The sequence below is a fragment of the Umbelopsis ramanniana genome, assembly GCF_025399195.1.
Source record: "Umbelopsis ramanniana AG unplaced genomic scaffold K450scaffold_101, whole genome shotgun sequence".
NCBI lineage: Eukaryota > Fungi > Mucoromycota > Umbelopsidomycetes > Umbelopsidales > Umbelopsidaceae > Umbelopsis > Umbelopsis ramanniana.
This window is the reverse complement of record NW_026252187.1, coordinates 22,314-37,534: the sequence shown is the minus strand read 5'-3', so window position 1 is coordinate 37,534 and position 15,221 is coordinate 22,314. Positions and strand designations below refer to the sequence as shown.

Genomic DNA, 15,221 nt, shown 5'->3' with positions numbered 1-15,221 from the left:
GGCTGAGGACAATTTTCGGGCCAAAGCGTTGATAGAAAAAAAAAAAAAAAAGAAAAAAAGAATCAACAACAGATTTCACTCCTTTTGCCGAGATTACCATTTTGCATCATTGGAGTTTCTCATTACAGGAACTCTAAATATTATGCGACGAAAGGGAACAGTTATACCAGGGCAACGACCAAAAGGTCGTCCACCTATTAAGAACGCTATAAAGCCAATATGGAATGACAAACCTGCCACGGACCTGGGCAAGCGCAATCGTTCCTTAACGACGTTTCTTAAACGTGGAATACCAGCCGAAAATCATGAGGAAAGTGACAAACACAACAATCAAGATTTTCTTAAGCGACTGCCTGTAGATCAATATCGAAAACTGGAAGAAAACAACTTGTCCATTCAAAATTGCTATGCGTCTTTGCTCAACTTAATTGAAGCGGTATATCCGCCTCTTGTATGTCCAATATGCTGTACGACTTTTTTGAGCCAAAAAGAAGCTGACAGCCATAATAGAGCAGCACACCAAGCACTTCCCCGCTTTCCTTGCATGCACCCACATTGTGATATGGCCTTTCAGTCACGAGGCGGTCTCCGATTTCATATATCCAAATCGCATATTGTTGAGAGAAGTCGCGGAAGACCACCACGAAATCCTTCCTTACTACATCACGGAGGTCCACGGCAAGGCCATTTTGCTGCCGGCGAACCTAGTCAATCAAAAGCATCTTACACAATAGATAGTTTACCAACATACTCTTTAGAAGACACTGGCGATCATTTTAACAACAGCTCATTGGCAGACACAGCGCATAGCCCAGATCAATCTACATTGTATACTCAAACAAGTCACCAGGTTTCTGAAGACTTGCCATCAGACGAACATTATAGTCGTCATCCAAGTACGCAACCTCCCGTCCTTACGGAACATCGTCCTTCGCTGACAGATAATGGGTCTTCTAGCAGAGCCAGTCCGGATTCCGATACCACAATATCTGCTGCTAGTAGCACGTTACCTCATATCAAAGTCTTGCAATGGCCTACCAAGATACCTAGAAGGCGTAAACCTAGTCTGTCAGCAGCGTCTGAGGTCCTTTTGAACGCCGTTTACGACCCGCTACGTTGCCCCAGCTGCCGAGCTAGTTTCCCACGCAAAACCAATGTCATCAAGCATCTAGTAGAATTTCACCAAGGAGAGGAGCCATATCGTTGCATTTTTCAGCGCTGTAGTCATCCCAAGCGCTATGCAACTCGTGAAGGCTTAATATACCATATTCTAAAAAGCCACGACGAAAGGCAGGATGATGAGACTGAGAGTGATGACGCCCGAACACAGACCGATACTGAAGACGTCGAAAACACGGTATCCGATGTATCTCATGGAAGCAGTACAGAGACGGAAATGTAAACAAGTTCTCATCCTTCCTATCTCATCATACCATTTCCAGCCTTGTAACAATATCCTACCAAACCCCTTTTTCCATACACTGCCAAAATTGTATAGTAAATCACCATTCTGCGAGCATCTCCAACAACATAAATAAAAAAGTAAAACTTGTATTACAAATAGACAATTTCTTTATGATGATTGTAGTTGCTGATACTCCTTTTGTATTTTCTTCTCCACAGCCGTTCGAATAAACGCATGCACGCGCTCTGATGCATGCTTACACGCCTCCATGCAAGAAAAGTACTATGTACAGTAAAGCATTTAGCACATGTTCGTAGGCTAAACTAAATTTTGATTGATCATTGGAGTTCATTCTTACCTGATCTTCGCTGAAAGCTCCAGCAGAGTGTGAGAGAAGTAAGTTGTAAGATGAGGTATTGTCAAAAGCAAAAGTATGTACAGATGTTGCATTCTAACACGATATAAAGTCAGTAATCGTCTCAACCCTAACGTATACCCTCACTTAGACACCATACCTCTAATTCTTGGGAACTGGGGTCCAGTAAAATGTTGTCTTGTGGATCTATTACAGCCGTTACCGAAGCTACCAGAGAGCTCATGGGCAATCCAGCGTCAAGCATAGCCAAAGAAATGGCATTGACGGCGGTTGATAATATGTTTCCGTCGACTTGTTCTATTTGTACTACGATTTGTATGAGCGTTCGTGGCATCATGCCTGACAGTATCGTTGGTTCCACTGTTTGTCGTAAGGCGCGCTCGAGGACTTTGTCTTTAGTGGTGGGAAACCCAACTGCTGGTCGGACGATCAGTTCCACTGTAGCCTCGTCCATCTTTTCGTCACGAATCTTGACTTCGGCTGGCCCAACTACGGATGCAACAACGGTTGATTCTCCTAAATATGAGTTCAAGTGCTAATGGATAAGTACATGGACGTCATAAAAATGCACCATAGTAAAAGGCAAACACTTCACAGTACCAAAGGAAAACTTTGCAGATCCATCAGCTCGGTTCAATAAACTCTGAGAAGCTGCGAATGCTCTCAGTTGTGTCGCTTCTGTTCGGCCATCCGATCTCTTCATATTCGGTAGGGTGTAGAAAATTTCTCAGAGACACGGACATTCTACTACTTTTTTGAAAGCTGTCACAAATGCTTCCGTTCCTGTTTGAGGTGGCTTATGGAGGTTCATGGGCAGCCCAAAAGATATTTGATTGCTTCAGCAGTTACCGTTACTATATGTCACACGTCTACCAAAATATCAGTGGATGGACTCAGATAGCCTGAGAATACTGCTCTGCCTCTCTCCAATTCTCATGTTAAAGAAAACTGTTCAATAAGGTCTGAAAATTTATGCATTGATTATGTCTCCGCTGTCTAATCCTGAACGGTATTGTACGAAATCGCATATCTTCAAAACGAAGAGGCGTATTTTTTATCTCACTTTGAATAATATTTTGTTTTACTTTGTGTGTTCTTACAGGGATAACGAAAAATGCACAAGTAGTCACGGTGGCATTTCATCGAAGTGACTGACTTGTTAAAGGTTTGGTCAGGACTTGAATCTTTACCGCTTAATTTTTGGCATGTATCGCAGTCTACAACACAAGCTATTTGCTTCTTTATCCATTACCTATACCATTCCTTTCCATTCCCTCAAAATCAAATGCTATTTCGTGCCAGAACAGCTACAAAGTCGGCTAGAGAACGCTCAAATTGCAGCACCATCGACAAGAGATCCATTTTCTTGATGTTAGGAACACTACTAGTGGTATGCCTTTAGTGATCCGTCGTCCAACATATTGAGCATGAACTTAGTAATAATACAAATCACCATTTTTCACAGACGCGAGGAGCATTCAACTTATGGACAACTTTATTCACTTTACAAGGCTTGACCTGTAGGTGAAAGCTTTTATAACAGACTGTTGTGAATTATTGTTAACACATCTTTTGTACCATTGTGTGAACAGTCTCATTTCCGAGCTTAACAGGTGTCTCTGTATATCTCTACGTTGGTATGGACGCTGCTTTCTCTCTCATGGTTGCCTTCTCCATCATGTCCATATATCTTGTAAGTAATAGAAGGTTTATCTATCGCGAAATATGCTTTCATGACTAATGGCTCACATTTGTTTGAACAGCAATCGCCAAAATTGATTTCTTCAACAATATGGGCGAATATTATACTTTGCTGTGCCCTGAACATCATAGCAATTGCAAACACAATCATGACAGCCACACATCGTACTGAGACTGTTCAAAAATGTAAACAAATGAGTTACGACCCTCTCACTAATCAGACAGTATTATCGGAAGACCTTTGTGTACTGAAATGGTGCTTGGCAATGGCTGCAGTAGCTGTGAGCTTTTGCATCAACCTGTTACTTGATGTAAGTACATGATCATAATAATTAGTTAACTTACATGAAGGGATATTAATTTTGAAAATGCTCTGCAAGATAATTTTTATTTTCGTGCTTCGAGTCATGTCAAAGGAAATCACGTCAAAGTTTTTATTTCCATACGATGACCCTGAAAAACCATTGCATTTTCGGACACAGCGACTTCGCGATACCATTGTGAAAGGTGAACCAAGACCTGCCAAAGCAGCCTACCCACTGCATGATCGACAGTTATCGCAAAGTAGTATTGCTGACATCCTCAATGGAGGACAATCAGATATAAAAGCAGCGTGACGGAAAAGGTGGATGCTTATGCATTGAATATACTAAGAAGTGACATGCTAGGGAGACGAACGTATCCCGGTTTCATTGAAATGTAACTTGACAGAAAATAAACAATAAAGGAGGCGCGTAGACATAGATCGGCATAATAATGCGGTAACTCCAAGGTCTGTGCCATGACTAAATTACAGTCATCTAGGCAACTTCCATCCCAAAAAAATTTCCTCCCGAATGCATTTGGGATTTTGTCTTCTTCCCCACGACCAAAAAATCAGCGACAATCAATATGGTGATGTTACTTCCCCCGTGTTTTTTCCTCAATTGATTTGTAAATTGCTCAGCTTGCCAATATTTTTGAATTATAAAAAAGCCATCTAAATTGAGCTTGTGATGGCAATTTACGCCGGCCAAATTGGAAATTTTCAACAAGTTAATCCCTTGTTTGCTGCAAAACACCGATATAATCTGCTTTGATTATTCAACTCTTGAATTTGATAGGTTGTTGACCGCGTGTATGCGACTGGACATTAGGTGACCTCGTTTGTGATACTCATATTTGCTCCAACTCATTTGCGAGCTTACTCATATTTTTATACAACCGTAAAAAGCAGCTATAATTTTATCATCTTTCATCGAGTTCTTTTTCACCTGATTCCTCTCTTCTTTCTGCTAGACTAGTCATCACCGAAATTTCATCCCTTCAGATCATCTCCTATTTGAATTGATTTAACAAAGATATACACACGCACACAAGATCTTTAACTCCATCGCATTCACAAATTCTTTCACTTGCTATTACATTTTTCTTTATTTATCCACCCATTAACCTTTTTCGAAACAGCTACAAATAGTTTGTAATGAAATTCGGAGAAGAGTTGATTTCAAAAATTTTTGAGCCTTGGAGAGTATCCTACATTGACTACAATCGTCTAAAGGTAGAATTCAAGAGCCGGCAACAGGATCATCAATGGACGTACAACGACGAAATTGAATTCAGAGCATTGCTTCAGTGCGAATTGGACAAAGTTTATGGATTTGTATCTCTACGTATCCACGATTTAAAGCGGCGAATTGAAGTTTGCGAACGTTCTCTGGACAGCCTGAACCATAACAGTGACAGTAGCCCATACGGTCGCATAGATGACGAGCTCACAGAGATATTGCTGGATGTGAACGACATTAGCCGATTCACCCAACTTAACTGGACAGGATTTCGCAAGATCCTCAAAAAGCACGACCGTTGGACTGGCATCGACATGACCAATTCCTTTATCACAAGCTTGCAGGAGAAGCCTCTCGACAACCAGAGATTCGATGCTCTCTTTGTGAGTGTATCTCGCCTTCATGACCTCTGTCGCCTACGCGGAAAAGCTCGAGGCGGAAATTCGGCAGCAGGAGAAGACCAGACAGCATTCGAGAGAGCAACTGCCAAGTACTGGATTCACCCCGATAATATTTCCGAAGTCAAAGCTGTCATCCTTCTACATTTGCCTGTTTTGATCTTTGATCAGAACAAACCTTACGAAGAGGCCGACTCCGCTGTGTCATCCGTCTACTTTGACAATAATGAGTTTGACTTATACTCTGAGAGACTCCAGCGTCTTGATGCTGCAGAAGCTATCCGGTTCCGCTGGTATGGAAACGAGCAAGCAAAGGGTATCTACATTGAACGCAAGACTCACCACGCTCCTTGGATGAATGGCCACTCTGTTAAGGATCGGTTCAGATTGAAGGAGCCTCAAGTCAACGAATTTATGCAAGGCACTTACACCGCCGACATGCTGGCTGATGACCATCGACGTAAGGGAAAACTTGATGAGGTGGCCATTGAGAATCACCACTTCATTGCATCCGGTATACAGCAATCCATTCGAGACAGGAGACTACGCCCTATGTGCAGAGTCTTCTACAACCGTACGGCTTTCCAGTTACCCGGAGATCAAAAGTTAAGGCTGAGCTTGGATTGCAACATGACTTTTATTAGGGAAGATCATTTGGACGGTGAGCAACGTAGAAAAAATGACAACTGGAGAAGAACCGATGTTGGCATCGACTTCCCTTTCCGAAGAGTACCAGAAAAGGATGTCTTTCGGTTCCCCTATGCTGTCTTGGAGACCAAGTTGCAAACTCACCTTGGACAAGAAACGCCAGAATGGCTCAATCGATTGTTAAGCAGCCACTTGGTCCATGAAGTTCCAAACTTTTCAAAGTACTTGCACGGTGCCGCTGTGCTTTACAACAATCTAACTCCTGTACTTCCATGGTGGCTATCAGAAATGGATGTTGATATCCGTAAGCAACCAACCATATCTTGTGGACTCTCTCGCTCCAAAAGTCTCAGGCCATTGGTCAATGGAAGACGCCGTGCTTCACTCGAAAAGGATTATCTTACTGCTGTGGCCGCGTCGGCTGCTGCCGCTGCTACAACAGCTGCTTCTACCATTGCCAAGAGTACGCATGCATCTCCTTCTGTCAGGATCGACCTTACCGGCTCTGAATCGGACGACCAGCTAAGCGGAGAAACTTATGGAGGCTATGGTGCAAAAGAAAAAGACACAAAGTCAAGGGCGGCATATGTCGTGAATAGATTTGTACATAAGATTGCTAGCCAGAAGAGGCATTTCCGAAACACTTGGCAATTAAGGAAGAAAAATCAAGATGTCGAAAGCAGACCTATCCGGCCTGTCATACCCATGAAGAAGATAGAGCCTAAAGCGTTCTTCGCCAATGAAAGAACTTTTATATCCTGGCTACAGTTCTGTGCCTTGCTCCTGACGGTGGCACTCAACTTGCTTAACTATGGTGATCACATCTCAAGAACGGTTGGAGCTATCTTTTTGGTTATTTCAGCAGTTTTAGCCATGTAAGTAGAATGGGATTGTTTAATCGTGGACCAAGCAAATGATGTTAACGTTTTACTTTGCATACAGATATGCTCAAATACGATTCCAGTACAGAGCTTGGCAACTAAGAAACCATAATTCTGCACGCTACGACGATGTTTGGGGCCCTCTAGCTCTTTGCATTCTTTTGGTTGCTGCTCTCATCATCAATTTTTATTTGCGATTCTCTCAAGACTCAGCCCCCAGTCATCCTATTAATCAAGCCTAGGGTCCAAAGCCCCACGGATCGCCCTTGACAAATTTTCTAGCTCTAATTGCTGATAGGCACTTTCTTTTTTCGTACAGTCAAGTTATTACTTGGGTATGACTGATTTTCCGTTCTTTCACACTGTTTATTTTTCAGCAGATTCAGCTGTTTTGCACATCCTATTGACACACAAACAAAATACGCATAAATGACGTTCATCAGTTTGAAATGACTCCCACCTGTTTCTGGTTATTGCTATTGTCTGACTCAATTTTATGGCACTCTTTAATCGTATAGTTATAAATCATAGTCAGCTATCAATCTCATGTTCGTTTCCTTCGTACGGTAGTGTACCTTAAGGAGTACCAACCAAGTGCAAACATGCGACCACACGTGAGGTCTTCCATTTGCCAAAAGTACCTAACAATGGGGAAACCACGTACCTGTTTCACTTTTCTTCGTGTTGTGTAAGTTTTACGCGGTACCTTGATACGACAAATACCGATCCACATAGAACGTTAAATTTCGCTCTTGCGCCTCTCTTTTGTCATAGCGCCAATTTCACAAAATCATTAGGAGTTTGGCCAGGAGACAAACTGTTACCCAGTTGAAGGGATTATAAATATTCTGAAAAGGCAACATAACGGACCGGCAGCTTGTCCCTATTTTAAGTCTGTACTGGTAAAAGGTGGGGGTTGCCTTATTTTGCAAACAGAGCTGTCTTGGCAACCAGTCATTGAAAACGAATCAAAAGTCCCCTTTTCACTGATTCAGCAATTTATAAAATATCCCCAAGATCGTATATCCTTATCCAAATGCCCAATAAAAATTAATAATGAGCCATGAATTGAATTACAGCAACCAAAATGTTAAGCCAGTATCTTTTGTTCTCCCGTATCATCCCTCATTTTTGAAAGTACATGTATTATTATAATAACAAATATAGGACACAAGAGCGCACAAGGTGTCTGATGACTGCACGCGATAGCCACAAAGGGGTCATAGAGAGATTTCAGCAAGGAGAGTGTTACGATTTTGCTCACCCGTAATAGACATCAGGGCAAGCATCAAAAACGCTGTCGTAATTATCATTAACAGGCTATTTCAACCAGCCAAGTTCATCTTACAACTCCTTTGAAAACACGCAAAGGATCGGCCACAGCATATAATTCAATATCTCCTTCCTTTATTAACGATTTTGATCATTACCTTTTTTCTTTTCTTGGACTTGCCTCCGTGAGATAAATAATTGATAGTTATTGAGTGCAGCAACCTATTTCCCTTTCATTCTATTTACATTTGGTCTTTATACCATCCTTTTCAAACTTCCTTTCCTTTCAGTAGGCATAGAAATTTCTTTCAGATAGCGACCAAATTCTACCATGAAATTCGGTGTCACTCTTAAAGAGAATGTCTTTGATCCATGGCGATTTGACTACTTGTCGTATGATAGTGTTAAAATGGACTTGAAAGCACGACAACTAGATCACAAATGGAATTCGACCGATGAATCTCATTTTAAGCAGGTACGGTAGAGAGCCAATTGTCTGAAGTACCCAATTGAAACGCATGCATTGATGATCACCATTCTTTTTGATGTTGACCGAATTTGCTTCTTGATTTATGACCTAACCTTGCCATTTGTGAATCCACAGATTATTGAAATTGAGTTTGATAAAGTTGGCAACTTCATCACTCGCAAACAAGCCGAACTTGAAACTCGCATTTCATACTGCGAGCGAGTACTTACGTCGGTAGCAAACACTGGCCTTGCCAGTATTAATGAACAGACTAGCCAAGTGTACAGCAGCATGAACGAGACACTCACAGAGATATTGTTTGATGTCAATGATCTAAGCAAGTTCACCCGAATTAATTATCTTGCCTTCCAAAAGATCATTAAGAAGCACGATAAATGGACGGGACTCAATGCTCGACATGAACTAGTCGGCCTATTCCAAAAATACGAATTAGACAATCAACGTTTCGACGTAGTCATTGTGCGAATTTCAACTCTTCATGATCTTTGTAGATTACGTGGCGGCCAACGTACCGGAAATTCAGCAGCCGGAGGTGACCAGAATGCCTTTGAACGGGCCACTGCCAAATACTGGATTCATCCAGATAACATCACTGAAGTAAAAGCTATCATCCTCTTCCACCTTCCAGTCCTTGTCTTTAATCAGCAAAAAGATTATGAAGCGTCCGATAGTGCCATTTCCTCGGTATACTATGACAATGATAACTTTGACCTGTACACTGGTCGCCTACAACGTGATGACGGCGCCGAAGCTATCCGATTCCGATTCTATGGACCAGAAACATCCCCAAATATCTTCATAGAACGTAAAACTCACCATGCACCTTGGTTGGACGGAGCATCCGTCAAGGACCGATTCCGTCTGAAGGAACATCAAGTTAACAGCTTTGTTCGTGGAAAGCTAACGCCAAATCAAATCGTTAGCGACATCAAAAACTGTACGCCTGAGCAAGCGGACGAGACTAACTTTATCGCTTCCGGCATTCAAACATCGTTTAAGGAAAAGCAATTGCAACCCATTTTGCGCGTGTTTTATAATCGCACCGCATTCCAACTTCCTGGAGATCAGCGCCTGCGCTTGTCCCTGGATACGGACATGACATTCATTCGTGAAGATCATCTTGATGCTCGGTTGCGTCGTCCAAGTAATAATTGGCGTCGAACGGACATTGGAATCGATTATCCTTTTTCTTATGTTACTGAAGGTGACATTCTCCGCTTCCCTTACGCGGTGCTCGAAACCAAGATTCAGACACATCTGGGCCAAGAACCGCCACAATGGCTGACTCGATTATTGGACTCTCATTTAGTGCATGAAGTCCCTAGGTTCTCAAAATATCTGCATGGCGCCTCTCATTTTTTTAAAGAACAGCTTCCACTCCTACCTTGGTGGCTGTCAGAGGTTAATACCGACATCCGGAAGGAGCGCACTGATCAATTTGGGCTTGGTCGGTCCAAGAGTTTCAAACCGCTTTTGGATGGCAAATACTACCGAGCTCAAGTTGAACAGCGCAAAAGTTTGGATGTCGGTCGTACATCGCTTGCTGTTTCTACACAATTAAGCATCGATCACCTTAAAACCATCGATAATAATCAAAATGATTTGGTCTTGGATATGGCTGCTTTAAGCAAACACGATCAATTTATGTCGGCTGATTTCTTAAACCTTGGACCCAGTGGATCATCTACACCCAACTCCATGTTTCGTAGGGACTCAGCAACGGTGTCAGCAAGTCTGCTACCTCCATACTCGTCAGAGAAGAGTAGTCTCAGGTCAGGTGTTGGACGCATCTTCCCTCGACGTAATAAGGACGATCTCGAAGCTCGCAGGCCATCTTCTCCGCTAACCACAAGTGTTGTCCCTACTCCCAAGAAGAAGAAAGCTAAGGAAATGAAAGTCAAAATTGAACCCAAGGCATTTTTCGCCAACGAACGAACATTTATTTCTTGGCTGCAATTTTGTGCTCTTCTCCTTACGACTGCTCTTAATCTCCTCAACTTTGGAGACAATGTCTCACGTGTGTCTGGGGCAGTTTTCATCGCCATTGCCGCTCTGCTGGCGATCTACGCTCAGATTCGATATCAATATCGAGGCTGGCAACTTCGTCATCAGAGCACAAAACGCTACGATGATGTTTGGGGCCCTGCTGTATTATGTGTGTTGCTTGTTGGAGCACTTGTGCTGAACTTTTATTTGCGCTTTGGACATTCTGCCCTATAATGTTTCGGAAAAGTATGCAGGCTCACATACGTTTAGAGAAAAGAAAGTCAAGAATGCTTTCTTTCTGCTGTGGTGGCATAGAATTCTCTTTTATTGGCCCACTTTTTTTCATATCTATTTTCAATTTCTATATAGTACACTTTCTAATTTTGTTCAAGTTCAAAGGGCGCGTTTGCAGAGAAGGGATATGCGATGCCCAGAGAAAAAAAAATGTCAAAACCCAAGCTTTGCAGTACTTGCGCTAGTATATTGACGTCAACCGACTCATCCATTAAACCCTTTCAGACACAGTATTGTTTTGCTTACTGCGCGGTGTTTGTTCCTTACCGTTTTGTGTGAGATTGCACCTTCTGCTCGCCACAAAATTTACCCCTGAGATTTAAAACCATCGCCGTCTTACAGGTCTACCAAGCTGTTTATGCTCAAACTACGCTGGTCTTTCTCTCAGAGTGAAAACTGTTTCTGTCTTACAACCGTTCAGATGCAGTAGCATTGGATAGGTCTCTTGGATGATGCTGTATTCACATCACTCCGTGACGGTATCGACGATTCCTTTCCGTGAAAAGTCAAAGCCATATTTTTTTTTAACTAAAAAAGTTTTTGTGCGGAGACACAAAGTGTATTTTGGGACGATTCTCGGTAAAGAGTGTATGTACTGCCTATCGCGGACCAGTGGAGAACCTGCTCTGGAAGCTGTTGAATTCTTTTTTTTACTTTCCTTTTTCCTTCAGAAAAATCATTAGAACAGGGGTACAGTGGGGCTCTTAATCAATGACAAGGAGGTAACTCGATGTGACGCTGATGAAAACGTCCATCAAACCCATCTCCTGGTAATTACCAGGTGATTTTAGATTTCCGCATGCAGTGAAGAAGTAGTTAGCACATAATAATAAATATCTGAGGCAGACTGAAGCTTCCACAGACTAAATTTACCAGCAGTTTGAACAATGTGTTACAGTCAGTGGCTGTGTCTCCGCTCCTTTCCTGCCGTTTTGATAGGGTGAGGCGACATCATGTGTGTGCACCCGACCTCGTATGAGAGCACACACCAAACAGGGCATTAAATACAATAATCCCTTTCTGCCCCTTCAAATCGCACTCTTTCTTTTACTTTCATCTCTCTTTACCGAGATATAAAGTCCCTCATTTCCTTTTCTCCTGCCTTCTCCTTCTTCTCACTCAGTCGTATCCATCGGTTCAAGCACTTGTCCTTTTCGCACTCCATTCTAGATGAAATACGGAAGAGAATTACATGAAAATGTATTTGCACCATGGCGCCTGTCGTATATGGCATACGATGTTCTGAAAATGGAACTCAAGTCTCGCCAGGAGGACCATCCATGGACCAGTCAAGACGAGTCAGATTTCATACAGGTTAGTACATGAGTGGCTTTATCCCACCCCACCTTCCTATTACTACTCCACTTGAGGTAAAGACCACTTTTTAACTCAAGCGTTGTTATTGGCATACCGCTTATAGCTTTTGGATAACGAACTCAGCAAAGTACACGATTTCGTTAATGCCAAGTTGGCGGAAATCGATGCACGTATTACATACTGTGAACGCACCATTCAAACCATACAAAAAAACCCTTCCATGTCATCAGAAACCAACTATACCATCATGGATGAAGCATTGACTGAAATTCTCTTCGATGTCAATGATTTGGCCAAATTCACTCGCGTCAACTTCGTGGGCTTTCAAAAAATTCTGAAGAAGCACGACAAATGGACTGGCCTGGATCTGAAGCAAACTTATGTGCGACAGTTGAGAGAAAAGCCACTTGACAAGCAGCGCTTCGACGTTGCTATTGTGTATATCTCTGCTTTACACGATCTCTGTCGCACGCGAGGTCAGACAAGAACCGGCAATGCAGCCGCGGGCGGAGACCAAAACGCCTTTGAGCGTGCGACTAGCAAGTATTGGATCCACCCCGACAACATCACCGAGGTCAAGGCGATTATCATGTTGCATCTTCCTGTACTTATTTTCAATCAAGAAAAGAAGTTTGAAGCAAGTGATTCAGCTATTTCAAGTGTTTATTATGACAATTATGACTTTGACCTTTACACTGGCCGATTGCAACGTGATGAAGGTGCTGAAGCCATTCGCTTTAGATGGTAAGTCAAAAATAACATTTTTACTTTGGGTGGTGCATCCACCTCCGTTTTTGTGAAACATTAAGCCTTTTTTCTTGCCGTTGCCTATTTGCCTACATGCCATATTTTTTTTTTCAATGTTTACTCATGTTGTTTTCATTATCTAAAGGTATGGCCCAGTGGCTTCTCCCAATATCTTTATTGAAAGAAAAACCCATCATGCACCATGGCTTGATGGAGCTTCCGTCAAAGATCGCTTCCGACTCAAGGAGCCCCAAGTTAATTCATTCGTCAGTAGACGACTCACTGCTGATGATATTGCAAGAGAAATGCGCGACAAAGGTGCAGATGGTGCCCAAATTGAGGATGCTCACTTCATTGCCAAAGGAATTCAACAATCCTTTGAAGAAAAGCACTTGACGCCCATCTTGCGAGTCTTCTATAACCGTACTGCTTTCCAACTTCCTGGAGACCAAAGACTTCGCTTGTCGCTGGACACCGATATGACCTTCATTCGTGAAGATGACATGGATGGCCGTGTTCGACGCATCGGTAACAACTGGCGCCGACAAGATGTTGGTATCGATCATCCTTTCCCCAATGTACCCGATAAGGATATTCTTCGCTTCCCATATGCCATTCTGGAAACAAAACTTCAAACTCATTTAGGTCAAGAGCCGCCACAATGGCTGACAACCTTGTTGGATTCCCATCTTGTCCATGAAGTTCCAAGGTTCTCAAAGTACCTCCATGGTGCTTCTCATTTTTACCCTGACAAAATTCCTCTATTGCCTTGGTGGCTGTCCGAAATGAGTGTCGATATCCGAAAGCCACGCAGTGAAAATGCCGGTCTTTCTCGTTCCAAGAGTTTCAAGCCTCTTATCGACGGCAAATACAGACGCGCTGTATTGGAAGAAGAAGAGCGCATCAAGAAATCGGAAGCGGTATCGGGAGGCAAAAGTCTGCCCACTCCAATAGGGCGCAGAAATAGCGAGTCCACTGGCAATTCATACGACCCTATGCTACGACCCTCCAGCAGTACAAGTGCTGGCTTTACTGCTGTGGATATGCATGATTCTCGCCCTACACTTGTTAACACAAGCCCTCCAGCTGTCTATGACAAGCGTTTCTCTTCTATGGTGGACACTGCCTTCAATATAAAACCATCTTCAAGCCCCAACGACAAGTCGTATTGGAGAAAATCTGCCAGTGTCTTTGCACGCAACGAAAGTAAAGATTCAAATGTGGGCGGTGGCAGCGAGCTTAAGAAAATGGGCCAAGCTGTGGAAATTGATGCTACCAAAAAGAAGAAGATGGTTAAAGCGGAACCCAAGGTTTTCTTCGCAAACGAGCGTACATTCATATCTTGGTTGCAATTTTGTGCTCTGTTGTTGACGGTTGCCCTTAATCTTCTCAACTTTGGTGATGCCACCAGTCGCATAACTGGAGGAATTTTCATTGGTATTGCTGCATGCATTGCCATTTATGCGTTGTATAGATTCGAAAGAAGAGCATGGTAAGGAGATGAATGGAAAGATGAATACGCTTGTTACATGTTTGCTAATCCGAAGTTATATTTTTCAGGATGATCAATAGACAAATTGACGGCAGATATGACGATCTGTGGGGACCTGCAGTTCTTTGTGTCTTGGTTGTTGTTGCTCTCATTGTAAGTGAAAACCTTTGATACATACTTTTTTATTGGTCAACTTCGTATTGAACATATCTTCTTTTTTTTAAAGATCAACTTCTACCTTCGCTTCCGCCCAGGAGCAACATAAATCAAAAACCTTATAGCATGACCACATTGAAGAATGATGGCCCCATTGTTTGGATATCGACATATCTTTCCTCACAACTTTAGTTTGAGGCATAGAAGAGCTAGTGGTAAACAACTTGTGCGAAACAATATTTCCCTCTCATGCTCTAGTTGTTTGCAATGTAACATACCCGCTTTTTCTTTCTTTCTTTCATTTCATTTCATTTCAATTAATTCATTTCACTTCCTTCTATATCTAAGCATTTATACCACATAAAATGATTTCCATGAGTATATATACACTTACTTCCAGCAGAGAGCAACAATAAAAGGTTCTTTCGGATTTTTGTATGCTGATGTCAATCTGAGGAAAAGAGTCTGGGTTTGATTGGTAGTTTTTTCGGCACTTGAATTTTTTTCATGC

The 15,221-nt window shown here is 42.4% G+C and overlaps 6 protein-coding genes across 6 annotated transcripts; 5 read left to right on the top strand and 1 right to left on the bottom strand.

Annotated features, from left to right (window-relative positions):
• The first annotated feature begins 35 nt into the window (after positions 1–35).
• Positions 36–1,532, top strand: K450DRAFT_262843 (uncharacterized protein). Its single transcript, XM_051592543.1, has one exon. The coding sequence runs from the start codon at positions 143–145 to the stop codon at positions 1,400–1,402; it is 1,260 nt and encodes a 419-aa protein (XP_051440231.1). The 5' UTR covers positions 36–142; the 3' UTR covers positions 1,403–1,532.
• K450DRAFT_262841 (uncharacterized protein) lies at positions 1,488–2,575 on the bottom strand. Its single transcript, XM_051592542.1, has 4 exons — positions 2,382–2,575; positions 1,921–2,297; positions 1,764–1,856; positions 1,488–1,687 (listed from the first exon to the last, which is right to left on the bottom strand). Exons 1-4 carry the CDS (start codon positions 2,482–2,484, stop codon positions 1,574–1,576), a joined length of 687 nt encoding a protein of 228 aa, XP_051440230.1. The 5' UTR covers positions 2,485–2,575; the 3' UTR covers positions 1,488–1,573.
• A 2,369-nt stretch (positions 2,576–4,944) lies between these two features.
• K450DRAFT_303715 (uncharacterized protein) lies at positions 4,945–7,409 on the top strand (the record flags this gene model as incomplete). The annotated part of the gene is made up of 2 exons (XM_051593801.1): positions 4,945–6,950; positions 7,018–7,409. 2 exons carry the CDS (start codon positions 4,945–4,947, stop codon positions 7,196–7,198), a joined length of 2,187 nt encoding a protein of 728 aa, XP_051440229.1. The 3' UTR covers positions 7,199–7,409.
• A 947-nt stretch (positions 7,410–8,356) lies between these two features.
• K450DRAFT_262832 (uncharacterized protein) lies at positions 8,357–11,013 on the top strand. The gene has a single exon (XM_051592541.1). The coding sequence runs from the start codon at positions 8,755–8,757 to the stop codon at positions 10,936–10,938; it is 2,184 nt and encodes a 727-aa protein (XP_051440228.1). The 5' UTR covers positions 8,357–8,754; the 3' UTR covers positions 10,939–11,013.
• A 682-nt stretch (positions 11,014–11,695) lies between these two features.
• On the top strand, positions 11,696–15,155 carry K450DRAFT_262826 (uncharacterized protein). Its single transcript, XM_051592540.1, has 6 exons — positions 11,696–12,312; positions 12,419–13,059; positions 13,208–14,554; positions 14,623–14,707; positions 14,781–14,819; positions 14,895–15,155. Exons 1-5 carry the CDS (start codon positions 12,169–12,171, stop codon positions 14,817–14,819), a joined length of 2,256 nt encoding a protein of 751 aa, XP_051440226.1. The 5' UTR covers positions 11,696–12,168; the 3' UTR covers positions 14,895–15,155.
• K450DRAFT_262824 (uncharacterized protein) lies at positions 14,765–15,155 on the top strand. Its single transcript, XM_051592539.1, has one exon. It carries the CDS (start codon positions 14,853–14,855, stop codon positions 15,072–15,074), a length of 222 nt encoding a protein of 73 aa, XP_051440227.1. The 5' UTR covers positions 14,765–14,852; the 3' UTR covers positions 15,075–15,155.
• Positions 15,156–15,221: the final 66 nt, after the last annotated feature.

Coding starts and splice junctions, on each gene's coding strand:
- K450DRAFT_262841 (XM_051592542.1), bottom strand. CDS start 2,484: ATGAAGAGATCGGATGGCCGAACAGAAGCGACACAACTGAGAGCATTC. Junction 2,298..2,381: donor ATCTGCAAAGTTTTCCTTTG/GTACTGTGAAGT, acceptor ACTCATATTTAG/GAGAATCAACCGTTGTTGCA. Junction 1,688..1,763: donor GAGCTTTCAGCGAAGATCAG/GTAAGAATGAAC, acceptor TACTGTACATAG/TACTTTTCTTGCATGGAGGC.
- K450DRAFT_262824 (XM_051592539.1), top strand. CDS start 14,853: ATGATGGCCCCATTGTTTGGATATCGACATATCTTTCCTCACAACTTT.
- K450DRAFT_262826 (XM_051592540.1), top strand. CDS start 12,169: ATGAAATACGGAAGAGAATTACATGAAAATGTATTTGCACCATGGCGC. Junction 13,060..13,207: donor GAAGCCATTCGCTTTAGATG/GTAAGTCAAAAA, acceptor CATTATCTAAAG/GTATGGCCCAGTGGCTTCTC. Junction 14,708..14,780: donor TGGTTGTTGTTGCTCTCATT/GTAAGTGAAAAC, acceptor TTTTTTTTAAAG/ATCAACTTCTACCTTCGCTT.
- K450DRAFT_262843 (XM_051592543.1), top strand. CDS start 143: ATGCGACGAAAGGGAACAGTTATACCAGGGCAACGACCAAAAGGTCGT.
- K450DRAFT_262832 (XM_051592541.1), top strand. CDS start 8,755: ATGATCACCATTCTTTTTGATGTTGACCGAATTTGCTTCTTGATTTAT.